We start from the raw sequence: 21,406 nt of genomic DNA, 5'->3' as shown, positions 1-21,406 counted from the left end.
TCTGATAAAAAGGCTTTCCAGACCCTAAGGTAGATTTTTGAGGTGTTCGGCTTACGGCTATACAGAAGAGTGTTGCTTACCACATCTGATAGACCCCTAGCTCTTAGGAGGTAACGCTCAGTCTCCAGGCTGTCAGATTCAGCTGCTGGGCATCCGGATGATGGACAAGGCCCTGAAGAAGGTGGTCCGGGATTCGAGGAAGCGTCCAGAAGTTCCCTTTGGCTAGGCGTAACAGGGAAAACCAAGTCTTCCTTGGCCAAAATGGGGTTACCAAGATTATCTTGCATCTGTCCTCCATTACTTTGGCTAGGGTTCTGGGGATTAGAGATATTGGGGGTGGGGGGGGGGGGGGGGCATATATTAGTCCACCCCGTTTGGGTTGTCCCGAAAGGAAAGGGAAAAGAACTGTTCTACTTGCCTGTTCGCTCTGGAGGCAAAAAGATCCAGGATTGGTGTACCCCACTTTTCGCACAGAAGTTGAAAGACCCTCTTGTTCAGGGACCATTCTCCTGACTTTAGGGGTTGTCTGCTAAGGTAGTCTGCCAGCTGATTTTCTTTTCCTCTGAGATGGACTGCTGATATAGAGTTTATCCAGACCTGTGCCCAGGAGAACAAAAAGGTAAGTCGTCTGGCAGTTTTTTTTTTTAGAATGAGCAGCAAATCAGGAAGTCGTCCAGATAGGGGATGAACAGGATCTCCTGCTGATGGACGTAGGCCGATACTTCCGCCAAAACTTTCGTGAACATCTGAGGGGCAGATGAAAGGCCGAATGGAAGTACTTGGAATTGAAGATGAACAAGACGGCTGCCCAGACAGATCGCAAACCTCAAGTACTTTTGATGTTCTTTGTAGATGGGCACGTGATAATAGGCGTCGGCCAGGTCTAGAGTCACTATATAGCAGTCTTGATACAACAGATTGATTGTAGATTTTATTGTTTACATTTTGAATTTTATGTAAGAAATGTCTGTTTAGGTCTCTTAAGTTTGTGATTGCTCTGTAGGAGCCATTTGTTTTTTTTCACCAGGAAGACAGGTGAGTAGAAGCCTTCTCCCTCCTGACCCGGGGCACTGTTACCACTGTCCGTTTTAAGAGCAGGGATTGATCTTTTATGCAAAAGTTTCCTGTTTATGAAGAATCTTTTTGGTGGGGGGGGGGGGGGGGGAAGCAAACTCTATTTTGTACCCCGAGGATATCAGGTCCAAAACCCACAGAGACTTTGCAATTTTTTCCCAGGCTGGGAGAAACCTTTGGAGTCTTCGCCCCACCGGTCTCCTGGCGTCATTGTCCAGGCTGTTTAGAAGACTTGTCCGGGTTGAAGAGAAACCCCCTTCCTCTGCCTCTGGAGGGTTGTCATGTACCCGAACTCTTTTTTTCTGTGGTCTGGTCTAACTTTCTTTTGGGAACGAAAGGACCGACAGTTATGGAAGAATCTGGCTTCTGATGGAAACCCTTTTTTCTTGTCTGAGGCTTTGTCTAGGATATCATCCAAGACAGAGCCAAATAGTCTGTCTCCTTCGCAGGGGATATTACACAGCTTGCTCTTAGAGTTTTATCCCCTGACCATGACCTTAGCCATATTTAGGACTGGAAGGGAGGCTAGAATGTCTTCGGTAGGAGTACCCGCAAGCAGATGCTCTTCTAACTGGGCAAGCCACAGTGAAAGGGTTCTGGCAGTACAAGTGGCCGCAATGCTGGGTCGTAACATAGCAGTACAAGTGTCCCAAGATTTTTTTTTAAGTGAGGACTTTTTTGAAATCCTGGCGACTGGGGCATCGACTCATGGGGTTTTATCCTAGTAGGCAGAGTCCTGCTCGCTGAAGGGATACTTGCGTTTGAAAACCCTGGAGACCCTCGATCTTTTCTCCGGGTCTTTACATTCATTTGCAGTTAATTTAATATTACGTCTCTTTGTCTGCCAGTCCCCTAAACATGTGATCTTAGATAGATTGAGGCTCTTTAGTTTGCTCAACATTCATGGCCGCTCTAATAGTCTTTAGTAATGAGTCAGTATCTTCAACTGAAGATGGGGCCTCCCAGAATTATCATCAGATGAATCTAAATCTGGAGGATACTTCACCTTCATCCAAATCAAATTCAGATTCTAGAGGAGTCTCTGGAATGGACTTTGAGGTGGAGGGAGGCTAGCCTGGTCTCGATTGCTGAGGAAATTTTATCTTTAATGATGGATCTTAGACTGTCCACTAGAGACTGTTTCCTCCATTACTTTATCTGCACATTTTTGGCAGAGTCTTTTTTGGAGTGGCCCGCTAGCTGTTTTCTGCAGATGGCACACTTCTTTTTAATAGAGCATTCCCCGACCTTGGGTTTTCCCTAATAATTAAAAGAAAAACAATTCCTTTAGGAAGGATTCATAAAGGAAAATTTTCTAGTGAAAGGAACCTTCACCCAGGACAAGGGCACCCAGTGAATTACAAAGGGCAAAAGTGAGCAGAGATATGCCAATAAAAATACTCCTGTTAGGAGGAGGCTTACCGGGCTCGGGGCCTTCGGGCAGTTCAGTAGGTAGAGACATGCTGGTCTCTTCTGTACGCCGCGACAGATGCCATTCTCTGCCCTTAGCCAGCATTTGATTTTTACTTCCTGGTCACGTAGTACTGCACGCACAGGCTGCGCGCGTGCACCCACGTGACCGGATCTCGCGAGACTTCAGGCAGCAAGTTCTCGCGCTGCTGGCATCCTCCCACGCAGCATGCAAATGGAAACCGCGTCACCTGGGCTTGCCTGCGAACTGCAGGGCTTATACCTAGATGTCGGAAGGGCCTCTCTCTTGCCCTGGGATCCAACATCCTGCTGCAGCCCTCCTGACATCCGCCAGGGAGGAGGAGGACAAAAAAAAAAAAAAAAAAAAAAAAAAAAGGGTACTAGGCTGCGCAATCTTGGTAAAGAGCAGGAAAGAAACCCCGCTCCGTTCTCCACTTCATCCCAGAGGGACAGGAAACTGGAGAAGGAACATGAGGAGGCTTTTAAAGGTTTGTTCTCCATGTTGTTTCCTGTCCCTGGGAGGCAGGGTAACCCTCCTGCTTAGTGCCGTTGGGGAGGCACATGGAAAAAAATACTTTCATTCTTTATGCGAGAGAGCTTCAGTGCCATGAGAGGCGTGGCCAGCACTGGAAAGCTGGAGGTGTACCAAGGGGCGTGGCCAGCACTGGAAAGCTGGAGGTGTACTGAAGCCCTCATTAAACTTTTCTCAGGAACGCTGGAGAACGCTGCAGATTTTTACAAGACCGGTATTTTATCCAGCAGCATTAACCCCATCAGGCAGCATGCCTTGTTTAATAGGGTGGGTCCTGATGACAGGTGCTCTTTAAAAAAAAGGTATATGCACCATTGTCACGCTAAAAATAGAGTTTCCAGTTACACCATGTTGAAGGCAGTTTTTTTTTGTTTGTTTTTTATACACTTATTTGATCTTCCTGGCATGTCTGCAGATTCACAACCTAAAAATGCGTGTTCTCTGTGAGGCTATTGCCTACTTCTTTCAATTCTCTATAGAATTTTTACCTGGTCTTTAAACACCTACCTGTGATTTCTGGGACAAATGCATCTCAGTAGTCAGGGATATGTAACTTGACTGGATACTTGTGTAAAAGGAGTTCTGCAGGTTTCAGAGCTGAAATCTTCCAAGACTACTTTGTCTGTTTAGTGTCTGAACAGAGCCATTTCTGGTGATGTGCATAGCCACTTGACAACCCATAAATGTCCGATAAGGTTGGGAATCGCACCTGTGACCTATTTGGCGAGCTAAGGTGGCCATAGCAAGGAAGAGAATGAGCACCTCACAACTCCTGTGGATCTGTTATTAATGTGTCCATGGGGAAACCCCTTTTAAGAAGAGTTTTAGCAACTACTTGCATTCTCCCTGAAATAAAAAGTCTGGAGCATCTTTGGAGCAACTATGTTGCGCCATTGCTCTATTACTTTTCAAATTTTAAAATGAATGAATTGCCAGCAGTCTGTAATAAAGGTCCAATTGGAGGGGTGTCCCTACACAGTCTGACACTATCCAATCAGTGCTGTTAGCTTTAAACTATACAAGGACACACCCTCAACTGGTAACGTCCATTTGGACCTTCATTGCAGACTACCAGCAATTCATTCAAACTTTTAGTGGTAATTATAGAGGAACTGCACAACGTTTTATGAAAAGATGCTCCAGAATTATTACATAGGGAATGGAAGTATCTACCAACACAGACATGTCAGGAGGGGTTACAGGTCCTCTTTAGACAAAGTACAGAACACCAAGCTTTATATCCCCATCTTTATTTGGCCACACTGTGAAGTCAAAACGACAATTTCAATCATTTGGTAACACATTCGTATTGATAAAAAGCATTGCAACCCAGTTATGGGCAGCGAACAGTGCAAGTTCTACGGCCTATAAAGTTCCATTCTTCCCGTCAATAGAAACAGTATAAAAATCTGGTTCACAGGCGAGGGTTCTTTCAGTGCTGTTTGTTTTAAAGCTGAAGGCATCGTTATGTCCGCGACAAGCCCCGGTTATCAAGGTCTTTCACCTATTCAAAAGCAGAACCCAGCAGAATTAGAATTATATTTGATACATGCTGCATTTGAAAGTCATTTATACCGCTCCTTAATTTAGTGGCGACTCACGGTACTTGCTACACAGCTGTAAAATGTTATGAACCCTTTCATATTTTGGAGCATATTGAACTGCAAAAATGATACTACTATTCCATAAGCTACCAGATCCTATTAATGCAAGCTTAAAGGGGTTGTGCAGTATAATATATATGTCATCACTATCTGATTGGTGGAGGTCCGACACCCGCCAATCAGCTGTTTGAAGAGGAGGTGGGGCTCCATGCGAGAGCCACTTCTTGTTCATTACACTGCCCGTCGTCACAGAAGATACGGCTATGCAGTGTAATTACAAGTACTCGCTCCATTCATTTGAATAGGAGCGAGTACTTGTAATTACACTATACCACCGGGTTGCATAATGAATAGGAAGCAGTTCTCGCGTGGCTTGTCGCCTCCTCTTCAAAAAGCTGATCAGCAGGGGTGCTGGGTTTCAGACTATAGGTTAAAAAACAAACCCACAACTATCTGTGGCCTCTGTTTCTTATGAGATAAAAGTGGTAATTCACACATGGCAAATGGCCTGTAGAAAATTCTGCAGCTGAGAATGAGTGCTTTAGAAGCACCCGATTCACAGCAGAACTATGAATGGGGCGGTTTCTAAAGCAACCACATGGATAAGCCCCATTTAGTTAAATAAGCAATTTCTGCAAAATGTTAGAAGATAGATATATAGAGAAATAGATAGAGAGATATATATGAGTAGAGATCTAGATCTCTCTCTCTCCATCTATCTATATTTTCCCTTATAGCATTGTTACTGTCAAAACGATCACAGTTTGTCGTGGCTGTGATTTGCGATACGTACTTTGTATATTCTGACCAGCCAGTGCTCTGTGGTGTATGCTTCCTCCAGGACATCAAGCTCAAAGTCTTTGTTTCCAATTTCAGCATTTCTCACGCGGTCGTAACCGGGAGGTCGCTCTGAAAAGGAAAAAAATAAAAATTAAAAATTAAAATCTTGAAATGGGTTTCCTCCAGCTCTAGTTTTAGAACTGGGATAATCCAATGAAGTCATGCCTGGCAGCCTTGTCTTTATGGCTAAACTGCCTAACAACCAGTCTTGTCAATCAGAAAGTCCATAGCAACCACTCTGCCTCACTCACTTTAAGGCTACATTCACACAAACGTATTTTGTTTTCGCGTCCGTTCGTTGTTTTTTTTGTGGGTTGGATGAGAACCCAAATCACTTCAATGGGTCTGCAAAAAATGCGGACAGCACACCGTGTGCTATCTGCATGACTGTTCTGTAACCCCGCAAAAAAATAAAAATAGAACATGTCCTATTCTAGTCCGTTTTGTGGACAAGGATAGGCATTGTTACAAACGTCATTTTTTTTTGCCGATCCGCAATTTGCGGACCGCAAAATGCATACGGTCGTGTGAATGTAGCCTAAGGCTGACATTTGTCTCAAAAGAGAAAACAGAAAGGAAGGAACTTGAACCACAATATGCCGTCTCCTCTACAGCTTTCTATGTAGGTTTCCATTCCTCACCATTTCCAATACCTCTACTTGCTGTCAGTTAATCGAAGAATCATTTACAAATCATATAAACTGGTACTTGCCTGGTCCTGTTTATAGAGGAACGTGTTTGTTATAATGCAAGTGTGCTGGTAAATCTAACAAAACCATCAGCTGTACGGGCAGGACTAGAACATGGGGATGGACTGAAACAAAGGGGGTCATTCATTAAGACCAGGGTTTTAGACGTTGCTTTCAAGCTCTATATGTGGAAGTTAATTAGCCAAAGTAATGAAGAGGAGCTGCCCTTTACATAACTTCGGCGGATCCAGTGCCAGTCTAAGTGTAAGCCAGCTTCCTAGCAGTCTTACATATGGACCATTTTCTACAAATAAAACAGCCCTGGCGTGAGCAGTGAAAAGTCACAGATTGCGCCAGAAATATGCTTAATATAGGTGTATTTGTGGATAATAAATGACCTCCAAAAACGCCTAAGACTAGACAAGCCTAATAGCAGTGTGCATTCAGGTTAGCATCCCCTTATAGGTGATCTCCTCTGGACTGCTCAGTTTAGAAGCATCCGATTCACAGCAGAACATTATTTGATCCTATGACAATACTTACTGGCTTCTGTGTAAACTTGTCCAAATCGGTAGTAGCACATCTTATACATAAGGCAATTGAGAAGAACTGGGGAGCCTTCTCTGTCCACACGGAACTCCCCTGTGGGGGTGTAGTAATCGTGTTCTTTTATGTGTTTCCCAGTATCTGTGCTGCCACCAATTCTCACCATCCACAGAAACTTGTTAATATCTGAAAACCAGGGGAAAATTAAATAGAAAATAGACCAATATAACAACCAAAATCCAGAAACAATCATACAACCAGAAAAGGAAAAGTTCTCACCATCTGATGAATATCCGGTCAGGCCTCCAAATATAACAAGAACATAACTGACATCCAGCTCTCTCATAATCTCATAGGCTTTTTCCTCAGTGGACGCCATAGCCTGAGAGGAGAAAGAAAGGTAAGTAATGGTGTATACCACCTATGAAGTATGGAGTAAGAGAAATGCAGACATCAGGTGTCGTAAAACTGGCCTGTACATGCCACCTGCATGTTGCAATAGCTGGAAAGTAAGGAGGTTGCAGACGTCTACGTATAGATCTGCAAATGTCATGGCATGTTGGGAGTTATAGTATTAAAAAATAATGAGCATTACCTGGCCCACTCTGGATATGTGCGTGTTATTCCAGGTGTTGTTGTCCACTAGGATCGTTCTGTTGGCCATGGCCGTTATCTGGTATCCATAATCCCACCACGACATCACCTTGGCATCCTGGAGAAAACAAAAAGGGGAATGAGTTTACTAGTATCTCTCAGAATCCTAGTTAATAAAAGGGGTCTCCACCAACATAAATTTTAAAAATTAATAACGCAGGCTTCGGAATGGCATGCTGTGGCTAACTTTCCCACTTCTGGCAGCATGGTGTTCAACAACCAGTCTTTATAATTGAGCATGTCCCCAGTCCCCAATATGTCTCAAATTACTCAGGTCTTCAGCTCACAGCAGAATAGTAGTCTCTGATCTATGGGCAGAAGTTACAAGGAGACTTGGCAGGAATTAAACTGGAACTCTCTCCATCTGTTGCTGCCACGTTAACCCCATCTGTGTAAACCTAAAACTTAGTAGGAGAGCCCCTATAAATAGAAGTAGACACATGTTAAGCTATTCCAGCTTGTATACCCTCACCGCAGAAAGTCAGGGTAAAGCCACTCACCTCAGGGGTGTTGTGCCTCAGCCAGTAATAGGCCTCTCTGAAATCATCAAAGATAATACGGCTTCCGTCTCCACCACGGGCAGAAAGCACAATGGAGGGTGAGGAATATGCTTCACTGGTGACCCAGGTGGAATGGAATGTGTAGGTGACCAGGAAGAAAGCCATGACCATAATCATCCCGCTGGCGACCTGGTGAAAGAAAGCCATATTATTAAAGACGTTTTACAACAGTTTCCTTTAGGTCAGCTGAACAAAAATAAATCCAGTGGTGCTACAATATTACAAAAAAAGCTCACCTCATTTTTAATTGGGTAGGTGGAATCCTGTTGCTTCTTTGACTTCTTATCTGGACGGCTTATATCAAGGTTCTTCATGTATGTGGTCAATACCTGAGATACCCCAATACCAGACAGAATGCACATAACTGGAGCCAAGACCAGCATCAGACGCACCTGTAAGGCAGACATACAGCTTTCAGAGATGCTTTTTATTATATGCATCCATAAGCCCAAATAGGCTGTCAAAAGATGAATCCTGCATGCGACAGGTATTGGTCACATTGATACACACAAACATCATGCAAATCTCTTACACAAGCTGTGAGATATGGTCTCCTGAAATAAAGACTACATACCATGACGGCAGAGAAGTACATGCTGGTGACTCCGTACATGATGATGAATATTCTGGCATCAGACAGGTTGCTGAAGCAGTAATAGAGACCCACTGTACACAGAGGAGACAGGAAGTGACTGGATTGAGAGCTTGTAGTTTCTAATAATCATACATTTTGCACCAAGTTGTACAGACCATGCATTTTCCCCGATCTTTCATTAATTTACAATCCTAGTTACCTTAATGGGGTTATCCAATGCTATAAAATGTTCCCCCATACGCCCGGGCCCCTCACACTGAATATACTTACCCCGCACTACTTCTCCCTGTGCGCAGATGAAAACAACCAATGGCAGCCGGTGACAGGGACGAGCCTCCCTAGTATCATTGGTAATGCTAGGGAGGCTCGACCCCCCCCCCCCCCCCCCCCCGACACCTGATGTTTTCATCCGTGCACGGGGAGTAGCAGTAGTGCGGGGACCAGGAGTGCCACAGGGAGAGGGTAAGTATATTCACTGTGAGGCCCAGGCATATGGGGGAGCATTTTATAGTCTTGGATAACCCCTTTAACGCAAGAAGTCACTAACTTATTTAAGCCACTTATAAAGAGACAATCTAGAATATTCATACAATACTTTTCTGAGGCCCTCTGGAACACTAAAGGGGGGGGGGGATCAAAACTAGTGCACAGGAAAACTAGCAACCAATCAGATTCCACCTTTCATTCTTCAAAGCTTCTTAAAAAAAAATATAAAAAAAATCTGAATCTGAATGGTTGCTAGTTTTCTTTTGCACCAGTTTTGCTGAATCTCCCCATAATTGCCTCTAGGACTGTTGACGTGTTGTCTTATTTTGAAAACCGCTGTTCATATGCCCTTCTGGGTTATACTAGTGCCATAGTTGGGGAAGGCAATTAAGATACTTCTTTACAGTCTTAGATGTGCACAACATTGGAGTACTCAGCACAGCCACATGTTACATGGTCGCCCTTTAACCCGATTGCAGCAGACAACTGCCAAAACCCTAACCCCCTACCCAACATATATGCCGAACTGCAGCCTGAAAACCAGCAGATCAGGGGTGGAACTAACTCAAAAGAGCTGAGAGCTGCATGGGTAGGGTCACCCAATCAATATTCATACAGGACTATGTTAAAAGCATGCTGCTTAGGGATATTGATTCAATATAAAGTTTTACCAGACCTGGGAACATGAAGACAAGAAGCTGCAGATCAAAGTAGTAGGAAGACCAGGTGGTCGGCTGATGTTCAGAAACGGACGCAATGATAGGAATGTTGTTTTTGGCATAGGAAGGATCCAGGAGGGAATAGAAACGACCAGTCCATGGGGAGATTTTACCTGCGGCAGAATGGAACAAAAACTACTGTCAATTTCTGAATTAATACCCAAATGAGATTTATTATTACTGTTCTAAATTTACACATGGTCATAATAGATGAGACAGAAGCGGTACTAAATTTATCACAGTAATGTATATTGTATGATAAATCTGGCAGGTCTCACTAGACACTTTCCTAAAGGGTCCATTCACACGTCCGCAAATCTGTTCCGCATTTTGCGGACCGGAATTGCGGACCCATTCATTTCTATCCGCACTTCCGTGTCTGCAATTCTGTTCCCGATAAAATAGAACATGTTCTATTCTTGTCCGACTTGTGACAAGATTAGGCATTTACTATTAAGTGCTGGCGATGAAGCGGACCGCACACTGCCGGTGTCCGTGTTTTGCGGATCCACAAAACACACACGGACGTGTGAATGGATCCTAATGCCAACTTTTGGATGGATTACTTCCATTAATCCCTTCCAGACATATGTCATACATGTACGGCGGATGTCGGGTCTTTAGAGATGGAGCCTGCTCAGTAGCTGTGCAGTCACCATAGCTGGTAGGTGCCTGCTGTTTTACACAGCAGACACCACCAGCAGTCCACTGATTGAGCACGGACTCCCTGAGATAGTGAAAATCTGCTTGTGGCAGGGCTTAATAGCAACAGTGATTTTACCAAACAATTACAGTCTATGATATTAATGATCTAAAGATTGATGGTACCGACTCACAAACATTTTTACGGCACAGTGAACTCCATAAAAAGGAAACCTATAAGAATGGTGGAGTTGGTTTTCATAATTCAACCCCAATTCAGATTATTTTTCACTACATTGTATGGAATAACAAATGGTGTCTTTAGAAAGTACAACTTATCCACAGCTATGTGAACGAATAAAGTTATGGCTCTTGGCACACGGAGTTAAAAAATAAATATATATAGATTTTACAACTCCTCTAAACCATGCTTTCTTTTCTTGACATTTTAAAACGGTCTAGTGAGGTGCAAAAAAAAAAAAAAAAACAGGGGACTCCGAATTCTTGTGCATTTTCCTTACATTTCTCACACTTTTTCTAAAACTGGAAGTGTCATAATAGAGTCTGAAAATTGCAAAAATTCAGCATTTAACAACCACATTCGCACAATGCTACCCCCACTCCATCAATAGCAGCATTATGTCAATTTCTACCCAATGTGTATTTCCAGATTATGGCCACTTTCACACTGGCTTTCAGTTTGTGAGATCCGTTCAGGGCTCCCACAAGCGGTCCAAAACGGATCAGTTTGCATTCTAATGCATTCTGAATGGAAAAGGATCTGCTCAGAAGGCATCAGTTTAGTCTCCATTCCGCTTTGGAGGTGCAAGCAGCGTTTTGGTGTCTGTCTAATGAAACTGAGCCAAACGCACTTGACACACTCGAAAATTGATCCGTCCTCCATTGACTTTCAATGGTGTTCAAGACGCATCCATCTTGGCTATGTTAAAGAGAATACAAACAGATCCGTTCTGAACGGATGCAGACGGTTCTATTATCTGAACGAGTGTGAAAGTAGCACAAGTCTACAGGTGTAACAGAAATGCACTGAAACCCAGTCGTACCTGTCAGCATAAGCACAGCTCCCACAGTGAGCAGGAGAAAGCCCACCAAGGAGATAACGCTCCTGAACAGGATCTCAAACTGCTGGGGATTTAGCTTACTCCGCAGATAGTCCACAAAGGCATGGATCTGACACAGGCCAAACACTCCTAAGGCCGCCATGTGCTCAGAGGACAGAACAGGCTGTGTGCAACAGAAAGCAACATGTGAATAAAGACAAGCATTCATGCATATATATAAGTAAGAATGACTGGAGATGACGCTGGGGTCATTACCTGGAATCCCACAAAGGAGATCTGCATTGACAGGATGGTACCTAAACAATACACTGTGCAATAAGCAACATAGATGCGATGAGAGAAGCGTCCAGTCAGCATCAAGACAAGGACATGAAGAGGAATAAGATTGATCAGAAAGACGTAACCTCCCCAGGATGACACCTGCAGACAAGCAAAAATGTTTTAGAAAAAGCAACAAGACACAACAATAGTATCAAATTCAGTATCAATTCAATTACTTTATAGATTCACTTGACCACCAACTGGGAAAGATTTTGCACATTGTGTGCAGAGTTCGGCCAAATGCACACGGCCGTTTTTCACGGCCATGAGCGGTCCGTGGAGCCGCGGCCTGGATTCCTGCTGAGAGCAGGAGCGCACGGAGTCATTGGTTGCTATGACGCCGTGCGCTCCCTGCTGCCGCCACAGTACAGTAATACACTGGTATAGATCATACCAGTGTATTACTGTATTGCAGCGGCAGCAAGGGAGCGCACAGGCGTCATAGCAACCAATGATGCTGTGCGCTCCTGCTCTCAGTAGGAATCCAGGCAGCGGTTCCAGGGACCGCTCACGGCCGTGAAAAACAGCCGTGTGCATTCGGCCTTCAACAGGATCTGTTCAGTCATATACAGTAAGCTCTCCCTACTGTTGGCTTTGGGCAGCCAGAATTTTGTCTGGACAACCTGATCGTAGAATCAAGCTACCACATAATTAGGATGGCCTCAGTTGCAATAGCCATGGAAAGAGTTACGCTTATGTTAACTGCACAGTGCGAGTTACAAAGTATCACGGAATCATACACTCACCATGTAAAAATAGGCAAGAGCGCACATTGCCGCCCAGTAGATTGAGCCCGTCTTCACTGCCTTGATCCACATGTAATATGTGAGCAGCATACAGAAGATGGCAATACCTGGTATCAGGGGAGAGATAGCAATATTTCAGAAGCAAATACATAAAGGTCCCAGCCAACTTCAGGGTGTACGTCATCTTCTCTCACCTTCGTTATCATATGACCCAGCCACAGAACGGGAGATGTATCCTGGAACAACTGCAATCATTGCAGCGGCTAACAGCCCAGCTCCAGCATCCTGCAGGCACAGAACCAACATAAGAGCATTCTGGTGTCTGAAATTTCTCTAGTATCTCTGTACTAAGCAATAAGTGACCCCTAAAAAAGACATCTTGACAAACATTTTTGAGTTTAATACAGAACACACACACATTTCTGAAACTTAATATACTTCAATTGATAAATAATTGAAACACAGATTTCCTGCTTGCTGTCATGTAAACATTTATATACAATGTCCTAAACTACGCAAAACAGACACAGGTTCAGGGCTTGTCACAGAGTATAAGACCTCTCTTATGCTGGAAAGTGACCCCTGTGTCAGCCTCTAACTGTATGGGTACGACCAGACTGTTAAGCTGGCTGCATGTGGCCATGCCATACCACCTCTGAGACCTGCACCCATCTATAAAATGGGCGCCCGAAAGTGAATGACAGCACACCATGCTCTGCATTTATTTCCATGGGAGTTATGAAAATAGCCTATAGCAAGTGCTTCATTCACTTCTATGGGACTTGCTGGAGATAACCAAGCTAGAGCCTGGCTGTTTTCGGCAGTCTCATAGAAATAAATGGAGGGCTTCCATAGCGCTGCTCCTCTATGCTCACTTAAGGAATCCTGTTCTGTTGATGTGGGACCCGCACCTATCTGACATTTGTGGCATATCCTAGCGATATGTCAATCTCTCAGATGAGAACCCCTTTAATGTAAAATTGTGTGACCACTAGCAGCCTCAGGTGGGCGTCTCTTGGCTGCATGCTCCCAGTCACTACATTTTTCCATTCACTAAAAGCATATAGGAATCTTGAAGTAAGGCAAATAACACAAAGTATATTAGAGAGTTACAGCATTTAAATATCCGATAGGAATGTGGTACTTACTTTCAGCTCTTTGGTCAGGTGGTAAGTGACAATAGTGGTGAAGGAGGAAAAGAGAGGAGCAAGGAATACGCATACATTTCTGATGTCGATGGTGACATGAAAAAAGTGCAGAATATGGTAGAACGCTGCTGATGTGATCATCAAACCTAGGGGAGAAGATAAAAGTCTAATGAATGTGCCAGTCCTGCCCATGTAGTCATCGCACACTTGCTGATACGACTAGTAACTCGGCAGTCCTTGTAAGGTCTCTTGCCATGGCAAAAGATGTAGCTCTGTAGAGCCACGGCAAGACTGGACCTCACCCCATCTGGAAGCCATGCGCTAAGGAACACACGGCCAAGAAAGAGCAAATCAAAGATGGTTCAGTATGATGAGGGGCAGAAACTGAAACCTACCTGGATAGATGGTTCCACCTATAATTCTTCCCAATGGATACCAGGCGCGGTCATCGAACCAGTTATGGAACTTATAAAACCCTTCTTCTGTCAGGAATCTAGTGGTCCGATAGTTGAAATACCTGGAATTAAACGTAGAAAAGCAAAAATGCAAGTCAGTTACAGTTGGTATTATTCCATCAACCCAGTGCAAAAGTCCAGGCAACAAATGGCAGAATTTTGCATGCAGCAATGAAGTGGAGGTGATTACTTTCCATTAGGGTACATTCACACGACCGTATTATTTTTTTCCTCGTCCGATCCGCATTTTGCGGAATAGAAGCTGACCCATTCATTCCTATGGGTGAATAAAATGTGCGGACAACATTCAGTATGTTGTCCGCATCCGTGTGTCCGCATTTCTATTCCGCAAAAATATGAAGCATGTCCTACTATTGTCCGTACAGATCGGTCTGCAGCACCATTTAAGTCAATAGATCCGCAAATTGCGGATGACATACGGAATGGTTTCCATGTCAGGCTACTTTCACACTAGCGTTCGGCTGTCCGCTCGTGAGCTCCGTTTGAAGGGGCTCACGAGCGGACCCGAACGCTTCCGTCCAGCCCTAATGCAGTCTGAATGGATGCGGATCCGCTCAGACTGCATCAGTCTGGCGGCGTTCAGTCTCCGCTCCGCTCAGCAGGCGGACACCTGAACGCTGCTTGCAGCGTTCGGGTGTCCGCCTGGCCATGCGGAGGCGTGCGGATCCGTCCAGACTTACAATGTAAGTCAATGGGGACAGATCCGTTTGAAGATGCCACAATATGGCTCAATCTTCAAGCGGATCCGTCCCCCATTGACTTTCAATGTAAAAGTCTGGACGGATCCGCTCAGGCTAATTTCACACTTAGCTTTTTTTTGCCAATATAATGCAGACGGATCCAGTACTGAACGGAGCCTCCGTCTGCATTATTATGATCGGATCCGTTCAGAACGGATCCGATCGAACGCTAGTGTGAAAGTAGCCTCATCCGTTTTTTGCGGATTCGTTTCCGTATTTTTGAAGGCCTTAATTCTTTTTTTTTTCCTCTCTCTTTTGCGGACAGTAAACGGAAGACATACAGAAGTCATTTGTTCGCAAAATGTGGACACGCGGTTCCGTTATTTGCGGACCGCAAATTGGAAAGTGTATCACACGGTTGTGTGAATGTACCCTTATTGTCTAATAGCTTAGATGAGATCTAACAGTGCCATGTTCTACAAGAAATCGTGTGCCCCTCTATTCAACTCTATGGCACTGATGGAGATAGCCGAGTACAAGTGTTTACCTATCTCCATCAATCTCAGAGTTGACAGAAGCGATAGAGCACAAGTGTAACTGCCGCTAAATTTAAATAGGCCCTCATACTCGTGATCGCCGGGGCCCCATTGGTTGGACTAGTTATTTCCTATCCTGTGGAAAGGGGTTACAAGTTTGCATTGGACAACCCCTTTAAAACCCAGTTCCAAACCAGTAGAGTTGGCTTCATGTTACATGCAGATTATATCTGATTGTAGCTTGTAAAATGGAGTTTGCTTGAATGAAGACTTTCCAATTACTAGGACACAATGAAAGAACGCAGAATAAACATCACAAGGATTCTGGGAGTGGAAGGAATACACATGCATCATCTCCTGCTCTTAAAATCTACTTCCAGATTCTTACACCAACTGGTTTGTCTAGTCGGATTGCTTTATTCTCGGTGGCCTTGTGTGCAGTGGTAATAACCCAGAACTTACGGATCAAACTCATGGATGACACTTTCAAATCTCAAGACGGAGAACAGCCTGGTGGAAAAAGCTGGAGGAGGGAAAAAGAACAACATTAATATACTATGAGGAGGGCAGAGACGACAGGGGTGGAGGGGAGGATGATCGGGGTACTCACAGAGAATTGCGGCCATGGACAGGATGAGGAGTTTGAGAAGAGTGTCCTGTTTCTCATAGGACAGCCGCAAGAATCCTAACCGAGTCATTTTCACATGTAGGGAACGGACACACAACACTCAAACACCTGCAAAGCAGAAAAATACTGCAGACGTAAGTCTGTGCAAATCACATCATACCCAGGGGCAAGCAGAAGATTACAGGCTGGCTGCTACATAGGGGGAAAACCGTTCCCTCAGCAGCACAAAAGTATTTCAGGAGGAGTGTGGAAGGCCACAGACTGGGTTATCGAGTGGAGATGCTGGTGCCCCAGCAGCACAGTGTATTTCAGAAGAGGACTGTGCTGATCTTCTGGGAGGTTACAAAATTAGAGTTAATGACCTAGAGGTTACTGCCCTAGAATTGGACAGTGTGTGCCCCATCCCTAAGCTGTGGACCGCAAACAGCGGTCCGTGACGCACAGGCAACGTGGCCGCCATTTGTGGAAGCCGACCTGAATGGGTCCATAATCTGCAAGATTCAGTCCGCAATGCAAAACAAAAACAAAAAAAATAATAACAGGTCACGTTCCCACTGAAGCGCTTCCGCTGTATCTTACGGACCCATTCAAGTGATACTGAGCACACATAGCTGGTGCCCGTATATTGCGTACCCGCTCTCTACGGGCCGCAATATGTACATGGGCAACACAAGTTGGTATACATGAGATCTAAGGCACAGAGTATTTCTGGAGGGACACGTGTTGATCTTCTGGGAGGTCCCAGACACAGTAACAAAGTGGGATAAGGAGTGCCACCAGCAGCACAGAATATTTCAGCAAAAGAACATACTGATCTTATTGTCATCTGTTATTCACAGCCTTATGCCTCATTCACACGTCAGTGTTCGGTCAGTGATTTCCATCAGGTCTAAACACAGAACAGGGGCAGATCTTTCCCTTAGGCCTCTTTCACACGAGCATAAGGACTCTGTGTCCATGCTGTGGACCACAAATTACGGTCCGCTAATGCACAGGACACCGACCGCGGGAAAGCCACATGCGGATCGCAGACCCATTCACTTGAATAGGGTCCGTGATCCATCTGTTCCGCAAAAAGATAGAACTTGTTCTATCTTTTTGTGGAACGAAAGCATGAAACGGAACAGCACAGAAGCACTCTGTAGTGCCTAACAGTGGGGTTCCGTTCCGTACCGCATCTCCGGACCCATTTAAGTGAACTGGTTCTGCATTCGTGATGCAGAATGCACATGGCTGGTGACCTGTGTATTGCGGAACCGCTGTATGCGGTCCGCAGCACAGAGCCATTACGTTTGTGTGAAAGAGGCCTTATACCTTTTGTCTGTGGAGGCTCCAATCTTAGTTTTAGCTCAAAATCACCAATGGAAATCACTGACCAAACACTGACGTGTGAATGAGGCCTTCATTAATTTCAGGATAGGAGTGAGCTGATCTATAAGAACAGGGCAGGAAAATTATGGCTGAAGATAAAACAAGTACGGTCTACGGCTGAATAATCACATTCATTTATGCAGAGCTTTTAGATAATGACTGCACTTTGCAGAGGCTTTTAACTGGCACTGATGATGCAGTGGATATCTATGAGAGAGTTACCCAGCATGCACCATGGGACTACAGCCCTCTACACCAGTATGGGCGATCACATGCATATGAACCGTAGTTATACCCAGTGTAATGCCTCACCTACCAGGCCAAGCAAACCTGGAAAAGTTTCATCAGTAAGGACTCCAATGCTCAATGTAGTACACGGGACTCCAAGGCCAACTTCACACAAGAGTAATCAGACCGTGAAATACGCTCAGGGGGTCTGCAGTATTTTCTGGACTGAACGCTGCTCCCGAGACATGAACTCAAGGCATTATAAGGCCTCATGCACACGACCGTTGTTTTGGTCCGCATTTGAGCCGCAGTTCAATGGGACCGCAAAAGATGCGGAACGGTCGTGTGCATGTAGCCTAATGCTGAGTATTCCTGCCTGACTGCGGTTGTATTGAATTGTACTGAGGGCATTATGTGAGTACAGTATAGCCGAGGTTGGGCAGGAACACAGTATTATAATACCGTAAGGTCGTGTCACAGGAGCAGCGTTCAGTCCAGTAAATACTGTCGACGCATGGAGCATACCTCACGGGACTGAATACGCTCGTATGAAATTGGCCTAAAGCAGCTTTCCCCAACTTGTAGCTGTTAACTACAACTTGGTCCCATGCATGGGACCAATTGTAGTTAACATGTAGGTTCACTTCCGACTGCAGCAATAAAAATTGTAATAGCATTAGGCCTCATGCACATGACCGTTGTGTTCCGTTCGGCAAAATGGGGTTCTGTGATCCGTTTTTGTTTCCGTGTATTTTCCTTTATTTTTGGAGGACCACCAGACATAACGGAAGGTAAAAAAAAAGTCTAAGACAGGTTTGCCATGGAAATGATAGGCATAAAACGGACGCGGATAACAATTGTGTGCTTCCGTGTTTTTTAGCGGTCCCACTGACGTGAATGGGTCTGCGAACCATTTTCTGCAGACAAGAATAGGACAGGTTATATTTTTTTGACGGACTGGAACCACGGATGCGGATGGCAAACGGTGCACTATCTGCATTTTCAACAGCTCCATAGAAATGAATGGGTCCGCATCTGAAACACTAAAATCGGCAGAACGGACGCGGAGACAAACAACGGTCGTGTGCATGAGGCCTTATCAGAATAATTTCTGACAGATGTGGGGGAGACGAATGTGCGGCAGGGACAGCCTGCGTTGAGTTCTATGGGTCACGGCTGCCTAGTGTCAGTATGTTTTCATAGGTTGCACACATTCTCAGTTTATGGGGATAGTCAGGTTGAATTAGGCTACTTTCACATTAGCGGCAGGCTGTTCCGGCGGGTGAACAGCCTGCCAGATCCGTGCTGCCGCTAATGCACGCGTGCTGTCAGAAGTCCGCTCCGGACCCATTTAGGTCCGGCCGCAGCACAGCAAACATGACGAGCGGCGGCCGGACATGTCGTAGTTTTATTCCAGCCGCCTCTCGTCATATTTGCCGTGCTGTGGCTGGACCTACGGCCCGCCCACATTATAGTCATAGGGGCCGGAGCGGACTTCTGGCGGCACACGTGCATTAGCGGCAGCACAGATATGGCAGGCTGTTCACTCGCCGGAACAGACTGTCGCTAATGTGAAAGTAGCCTACCACATATGAATACAGAGTCTGCCAATAATCCAGATTAAAATCCACCCACAATGTGGCAGATCAGTAGCCCAGATTTACTGGTCGTAAAGATGGCGTAAGCTTAGACCGGCCCCAGATTTATTACAGGGGCTCAGGCTGGAAGATGAATATGGGGCAGGGATACATGCTTTTCCCCGACTCTGTGGGGGCCGAGCGCAATACCAAGCACAATGACATACAATGTACAACATTGTGCTTATTAAGCACGGAGAAGGCCGCGGTGCTCATAGGAATTCCAATGACTTCTCAAACAGCTGATCGGCGGGGGTCCCAGGTGTCAGACCCCCACCTATCAGATACTAAGGATAGGTCATCAGTATCAAAATCTTGGAATACTCCTTTAAGACCCGCCCACTCCTGAAAAGCCACTCCCCTCTTGTCAAGCATCACGGAAAAACCCTGCAGAAACTCCAGATGTGATAAATTGTGCCACTTTTTTTAAACAGATTTTTGGAGCAGACACAGTAAATCTGGGCCAATGTGTATATACATAACTTATCCTGTACTGATCCCGAGTTACATCATGTATTATACTCCAGAGCTGCACTCGATATTCTGCTGGTGGAGTCACTGTGTGCATTACATTACTTAGGGTCCATTCACACGTCCGTGTGTGTTTTGCAGATCCGCAAAACACAGATATCGGCAATGTGCGCTCTGCGTTTTGCAGACAGCACGTCGCCGGCATTCTCATAGAAAATGCCTTTTCTTATCCGCAATTGCGGACAAGAATATGACATGTTCTATTTTTTTTTTATTCGTGATCGGAAGTGCGGATCCGCAATTCCGGATCCGGGCAGCACATCGTGCTGCCCCATAGAAATGAATGGGTCTGCAATTCCGTTCCGCAAAATGCGGAAAGAAATAGCGGACATGTGAATGGACCTATATCCTGTACTGGTCGTGAGTTACATCCTGTATTATACTCCAGAGCTGCACTCACTATTCTGCTGGTGGAGTTACTGTGTAAATACATTCCTTATCTACTGATCCTAAAGTTAGAGCCTGTATTGGAGGTACGGCTGTCCTGCTCTTAACACTGGCGGTGGGACTGTCCTGCTCTTGGGACCTCTGGTAATCTGCTCTTACCACTAGCAGTGGGAGATGTCCTGCTCTTGGGACCTCCAGTAATCTGCTGTTACTACTGGCGGTGGGGCTGTCCCACTGTTGGGACCTCCGGTAATCTAATACCGCTGGTGGGATCAGTGGTGATGGGGTTTTGCTGGGTCTACTCACTAGAGGGGATGTACTATTTGAACATTTGATGCGCCATTTGAGCAGTTTTGAACAGAACCCACCCCTGAGAGATATCAGGGAATTCCACTAAAAGCAACTGATACTGTAAACCACGTAGCGAAACTACTCCACTTACAAGCGGCAGTGCCGGTGCAGAGGACACAAATGCCCCGCTCCCACAGCCTCCTGTCTACACTGGCAGTACTCCGCAGCTGGAGACACAGAATGCAGACTGCACTAGGAGGAGGAGCAGAGGGTAGAGGCGGGATATAAGAGAAATGGGGAATTGCTAGGCACGCCGAGCAGAGAATGGCCAAGTTAAAGTGGACACCAACAAGATGACCCCTCAGCCATCATTTTCTAGGGCAGGGGATTGGGGGACACATTGTCAGACTGAAGGAATCCCAAGGGCCAAAAATAAAAGTTAGAGGGTTATTAAAAACTGAACTACTGTATTTATGGCGTACTGTACATACTGAATATACTATAGATGTCTGGTTACACCTCCAGGACTCCCATCTAACAGGAGAATACATGAAAAATGCATGTGAGCAGCCACAAGACAGACGTACACAATGGTATGGAGGGCCCCGGCAGGTTGTGCATATATATATATACACATACACACACACAGTACATGGGCTGAAGGGGGGGGGGCACATATATATGCAACACCATATACATGTGACCACACTACTGCAGCCATACAGTGATGTCCTGCAGAGTCCCATATACCTGCATGGACACCCTCCATACAGAAGCCTATGCTGCACAGTGTATAAAGGGGAACTCTGGCCCAGAAGCCTACAGACCAGGTAGTATCCCGCACAGCAGCGGCCGTCCCCCAGTCCCCGCTCACCTGGCAGCGGCCGCTCCTCTCTCCTCACTCTCCCCATCAAACTCCCCACACTTTCTCAACCTACCCTGACAGTCAAGAGCACCCGCCCTCACCCCGCG

The 21,406-nt window shown here is 45.4% G+C and overlaps 1 protein-coding gene across 1 annotated transcript; it reads right to left on the bottom strand.

Annotated features, from left to right (window-relative positions):
* Positions 1 to 4,271: 4,271 nt before the first annotated feature.
* On the bottom strand, positions 4,272 to 21,406 carry STT3A (STT3 oligosaccharyltransferase complex catalytic subunit A). Its single transcript, XM_044281997.1, has 18 exons — positions 21,309 to 21,406; positions 15,972 to 16,097; positions 15,824 to 15,884; positions 14,065 to 14,186; positions 13,670 to 13,815; positions 12,716 to 12,806; positions 12,522 to 12,628; positions 11,710 to 11,874; positions 11,437 to 11,617; positions 9,688 to 9,843; positions 8,505 to 8,596; positions 8,167 to 8,322; positions 7,871 to 8,059; positions 7,312 to 7,428; positions 6,996 to 7,098; positions 6,714 to 6,902; positions 5,435 to 5,550; positions 4,272 to 4,541 (listed from the first exon to the last, which is right to left on the bottom strand). Exons 2-18 carry the CDS (start codon positions 16,057 to 16,059, stop codon positions 4,503 to 4,505), a joined length of 2,118 nt encoding a protein of 705 aa, XP_044137932.1. The 5' UTR covers positions 16,060 to 16,097; positions 21,309 to 21,406; the 3' UTR covers positions 4,272 to 4,502.

Source organism: Bufo gargarizans, chromosome 2 (assembly GCF_014858855.1).
Source record: "Bufo gargarizans isolate SCDJY-AF-19 chromosome 2, ASM1485885v1, whole genome shotgun sequence".
Classification (NCBI taxonomy): Eukaryota; Metazoa; Chordata; class Amphibia; order Anura; family Bufonidae; genus Bufo; species Bufo gargarizans.
This window is presented reverse-complemented; position numbering and strand designations above follow the sequence as displayed.

Excerpts from the sequence above, each read along its gene's own strand:
- STT3A (XM_044281997.1), bottom strand. The coding sequence starts at position 16,059 with ATGACTCGGTTAGGATTCTTGCGGCTGTCCTATGAGAAACAGGACACT. Across the intron at positions 12,629-12,715 it reads TGGGTCATATGATAACGAAG|GTATTGCCATCTTCTGTATG; the intron begins GTGAGAGAAGAT and ends CCCTGATACCAG. Across the intron at positions 9,844-11,436 it reads AGCTGTGCTTATGCTGACAG|GTAAAATCTCCCCATGGACT; the intron begins GTACGACTGGGT and ends ATTCTGCCGCAG.